Source organism: Triticum dicoccoides, chromosome 2B (genome assembly GCF_002162155.2).
Source record: "Triticum dicoccoides isolate Atlit2015 ecotype Zavitan chromosome 2B, WEW_v2.0, whole genome shotgun sequence".
Classification (NCBI taxonomy): Eukaryota; Viridiplantae; Streptophyta; class Magnoliopsida; order Poales; family Poaceae; genus Triticum; species Triticum dicoccoides.
In genome coordinates, this window is record NC_041383.1 from 253,526,310 (window position 1) to 253,531,223 (window position 4,914).

At 47.2% G+C, this 4,914-nt stretch overlaps 1 protein-coding gene across 4 annotated transcripts; it reads right to left on the bottom strand.

Annotated features, from left to right (window-relative positions):
* Positions 1-3,469: 3,469 nt before the first annotated feature.
* LOC119363378 lies at positions 3,470-4,904 on the bottom strand. 4 transcript variants are annotated; one of them, XM_037628721.1, is made up of 3 exons: positions 4,380-4,904; positions 4,244-4,268; positions 3,470-4,151 (listed from the first exon to the last, which is right to left on the bottom strand). In XM_037628721.1, the coding sequence occupies exons 1-3, from the start codon at positions 4,740-4,742 to the stop codon at positions 4,114-4,116; spliced, it is 426 nt and encodes a 141-aa protein (XP_037484618.1). In that variant the 5' UTR covers positions 4,743-4,904; the 3' UTR covers positions 3,470-4,113. The 4 variants fall into 4 exon arrangements, 2 of the variants coding, with proteins under 2 accessions (XP_037484618.1, XP_037484617.1); XR_005173931.1 differs by having other exon boundaries at positions 3,618-4,151; positions 4,370-4,904; XR_005173930.1 differs by having other exon boundaries at positions 3,618-4,268; positions 4,370-4,904.
* Positions 4,905-4,914: the final 10 nt, after the last annotated feature.

Here is a 4,914-nt window from a genome sequence, read left to right on the forward strand (position 1 = left end):
ATTTCTATTCCAAAAAGGGGGAGGCAGGAGTAACCAGAGAAACCCTGGGATCTATTTGGCGACTTGCTCCGATGGGGCACTTCGGCGGCATCCTCATAAACTAACGGCTTTGATGACTGAGAGTGGCGTCGAGCATGCAAGCAGAGAGAGGGGGTTGTGTGTGTGGCGAGAAAGGGGGGTACGGCCGCTCGGGCGCACCATTAATATGGAGTCGTGGGAGAGAGGCGGGAGGCAGTCAAACCGCTGGCTCGCCTCCCGGTGAGCCTGCACACCGGACTGCTGGCATGCCTACCATCATTTCACACAGCTACTCGCACGCCTCCCGATGAAACTGCGTTGCAAGCACGCCTCCATCAATTCACACACCTGGACGCACGCCTCCCGGTCTGCCTGTGCGGTGGATTGCTCGCATGCGTCCCGTCAACTCACGCCTGCTCGCACGGTACACGGGTCGCGTGGCGGCACGTATATTGTTTTTCTATTTGAATGATTAATGATGCCGCTTTATTTTTTGCTTAACCAAAGCATGGCATGTATCCATTGTTGGTCTAACGCTCACGGTTCGAGTAAATAGTCCGTTTGGGATATTGGTTCCCCAATTATTAGTAATCTTTCATTTGTAATTAGATAAAGATTACATCAAAACTGATCTCAAATTTGACCAAAAAAAGGTACAATGCAACTTCGTAATGGTTTCCATATGACAACACGATAAGTTTCATGAACTTCAAATAAGTTTTAGATTGGGGAGTAAACTAATCAAGATTCTCATTGTTTGAAATTTGTTGCACGGGGAGTAAACATGCATAGTGGATGGGAGGAGCTCCAGTGCATAGTGGATGGCTAAAGCGTGCGGAGAATGTCAAGAGAGGGCGGGGTAGACCGAATTTGACATGGGAGGAGTCCGTTAAGAGAGACCTGGAGGATTGGGGTATCACCGAAGAGCTAGCTATGGACAGGGGTGCATGGAAGCTTGCTATCCATGTGCCAGAGCCATGAGTTGGTTGCGAGATCTTATGGGTTTCATCTCTAGCCTACACCAACTTGCTTGGGACTAAAGGCTTTGTTGTTGTTGTTGTTGTTGGAGTAAACATGCACCCAATGAGACACATGTGTTTTTGCAATCCATTTAGGTGCACTGTCACGTGTGCATGTAGCTCGAATTTGATTTTTGCACATTATACTCGTAGAAAATCAATCAATTAATGTACTAAAACGTCTTAATGATCCCTGATTTTTTTCGAAATTAAAACGTCCTTCCTTTGGTAACATATATATGTTCACCGTGGGATAATTAATTCAACATGCATCGTAGTTGCGGTGGATTCGTGGTGTGTGTGTGTGTGGGTGTGTGGGTCTGGGGATGACGATTGGCTCGCAGGACAACGAGTTGTGAGCCACTATGTGGTTTGGCTATTGTGTTAGGCAGGCCGATGCCACATCAGAGTCGTGAATTCGTATTTTAAAATATTACACAATCCTTTCATACATACATGTTTTGGCCACATGCAGTCGATGGTTGTCCTACACGACACTCGATACTCGCGTATGACGCTTTCTGTGGGCCCGCGAGGTCGTCATCAATTTGACTATATATATATATATACACTATACATACGCGTCCGTGAACAAGTACACCTCACTCGGTGTCGGGACTTTTTGGTTTCCGAGGCACGTGCCTCATCAAAATTGTGAAAATGGCTATTCAAACATCACACAACACCTCTTTGCGCCACATGCATGGAAGCAGTGGTTATCCTAGCTAGGACACGCACGTGTGATGCTTCCATCTGTGGGCCCACAAGGCCATCATCGATACATGTGCATCACTTTGACCTACATAGGGAGAGGTTAATTTATTTCACCATTGATGAGGATTATTTTTGGGTTGTATTACAGTATAAGCATATAGTATGCGTCGAAGAGGGGGAAGGGGACCATCATATGTAGTATGCTTCATGAACCTCGCTCTGTGTGGGTGCATGGTTTATGGTTTTTGAGGCATGTGGCACATCAAAGTTGTGCATTTTGGGTATTCAACATATATATGTTTGGCCCACATACAAAGCGATGGTGGTTGTCCTCTCGCACCTACTTAAGCGGTCATCAGTGATATCGATGCTTTCCATTTGTGGGCCCGGTTGGTCCATCACTACTTTTTGCCTGACAACGAGAGTGGTTAATTTGACTTAGGAGGGGGTTAAATTTTTGCTTGTATACAGACGGTCTATTCTGCTAATATTAGCAGAATAACTATTCTGCACACCACTTCGGCACTGCACGCTCAACAGAAGCGCACTGCATCATTTTGACGACGAGCACTGCAATAGAGACTAGTGAACTTCTCGTCGGAAAAAACTGCACGCGTTATTTTTTCGGTACTGTTTTCGCTCTAATTTTTTAACTGTTTAACGGAATGAGGCGTGTAATATATCATTGAAAAGCTATGGATTAGGCGCAACTTTGACATGTTGAACACTTTTCGAGATTCCACACGGTTTAAGAGCAGTTTTGAAAATAGTGCGGGGATGACGAGTGGCAGCGAGCGTTTTTTCACGGTTTTTTCTAAACCGCTTGTCGGAACGAAGCAAATGATACGCCGTTGGATAGATATCGTCGAGGCGCATCTTTTTCATATATAAATCTTTCTCTAATTCATTACGGTTTAAGAGCAGTTTCAAATTTACTAAATCGCGGAACTCTGTTTTCAAATTTTTTGAAATTTTCAGTACTGTTTTTGCTCCAGTTTTCTAACCGTTTGTCGAAACGAGACATATGATACGCCGTTGGAAAGCTACGGACAAGGCGCAACTTTCATATGTTGAAATGGTTTTGAGATTCCTTACAATTTTTAGTTAATTTTGAAAATCGTGCGGCTGACTTCGAGAGGCAGCAGCTGTTTTTTCGCGAAATTTTTACGAACGGCTGGTCGGAATAATTCAAATCATATGCCGTTGGAAAGATATCGACGAGACGCAACTTTTTCATGTAGAACAATCTATCTAATTCCTTGCGGTTTAAGAGCAGTTTTGAATTTACCGAAATGCGGATACTGTTTTTCGCGACACCCAAATCGGCAGGTGAACTTCATCTGACAGAAAACCGCACTGCATCAGACAGAAAACCGCACTGCAATGTCCGACAAAGTATTGCATGAGTTTTTCTATTACTGTTTTTTGTGATATGAGGCGAGTGCAGTTCACATTGAAGAAAAAGTGAACCTCGACATAAGTTTAAGTGAGCCGCATTAATTTTTTCATTTCTTTTTAACCTTTTTTTGCACTTCACATTGAGCGCAAGTGAACCACAACACTATCTAAAGTGAACCACATTACTGTTTTTGCTTCCCTAACATTTTTGCACTTCACATAGAGCACAAGCGAACCTCAACACACTTCAAAGTGAACCTCATTACTCTGTTTTTTGCTTCCATAAAATTTTTGCACTTCACATAGAGCACAAGCCAACGTCAACACACTTCAAAGTGGACCTCATTACTCATAGGGTCAAGAGTTGCATGATATTGAATTCGGTTACAATTTCTCGTCCTTGTAAAATTAGCAAAAAAAATGCACTGCAAATGGTGTCTTCTCTTTCTTACTGAGTGCACTTTCAAATGGCCAAATTGAATCACATGACTTTTTTGTGTTTTTTTCTTACTCCTTTTTGTAGACTTATGTGGACCACATGGTGAAAGGTAGTGAACCACATGAACTACATCTAAAATGAAACAAACTTCTTTTGCTATGTTTTTGTTATTGTTTTTACAAAGGGAACCACAGCAGTGCACTGCACGCATACAGACACCGCAGCACACAATAAACACCACTGAAATTGAAATTAGCCTGCGCCGTGTGGCAAGGGATTGTGCTTGCGCGCCCCTGTGCCTTTACCCTCCGCACGCTACTGGACTACTCCATTGTTGGGTAGTTCCAGCTCTGTCGCTTTATTTTGGATCCGATTGGACTACATGCGTGCGCCCGCTACACTGCATAACCACTGAAAATACACTGCCGAACGGCGAAAACCACACGTAGAGCAAAGAACTGCGCTGTCACGCCAAGCGAACCGCAAGTGGGTGTGTCATCCACAACAGATACAATAATTGTGTCGTTATCCCGCGAACCGCACTGCAACATCTTGCCTCCGAGCTGCATAAAAACAAAATTTAAAAGCATAGAAGGAATTCCGGGCTGCAAACCACAGGGCGTTTGAGCTGCACTGCAGCGGCCACCACCCTCACCGTCAAGGCGGGAGCGCTGCCGGAGCTGCAAAACAGAGGAAGCGCCATGAATTAGTTGAAGGAACAACGAAGAGGGGAGGGACGGACGAGGAGCAGGGGAGGAGGGGCAGAAGAAGGCAAAATTACTGGAGCCGACCGCTGTAGGGCTCCGCCATGGCACCGCTGCCTGAGAGGACAATGAGGAGTACCAGGGAGGTGGCCTTGCGCGTGCACCGTCGTCCAGACAAGTCGCAGGAAAGGGCGCTCGCCAGGACGCGGCCCCGCGTCGAGGGAGGAGGAGCTCGATCCTGGCTGCTGCTGCCCTCCTTACGGCCGAGCGTAAGGTAGGAAGAGGAGCCGGTTCTCTGATGGTGGCGCCGGGTTGAGATGAAGGAAGGGGGAAGAATGCGTGTGGCCTGCCGTGTCCACCGAGGGGCAAGGCGGATCCGGCCAGGACGAGGATGGATCTGGCCGGGAGGCGCCGGGAGGCAGGAGAGGGCGCATCAGGAGGAGGCCACATCAGAGGCGTGCAGCGCGCCCGTCGCGATGAAGCAACAGGGACGGGGAAGTTGGAGCCGGGGACTGGTGGAGGTCGCCGTCGTCGTTGCTGTCCAGGAGCCGCCGCCCTCCGCCGCTGTCCACCGAGAGGAGCGTGGGGAGGGGTCGTGGCCGCGTTGGATCCGGCGCAGGGG

Bases quoted from the DNA above. Each gene is read 5' to 3' on its own strand.
- LOC119363378 (XM_037628720.1), bottom strand. From the start codon at position 4,742: ATGTGGCCTCCTCCTGATGCGCCCTCTCCTGCCTCCCGGCGCCTCCCG. The intron at 4,269-4,379 runs GTCGGCTCCAGT...TCTGTTTTGCAG, and splicing joins CATGGCGGAGCCCTACAGCG to CTCCGGCAGCGCTCCCGCCT.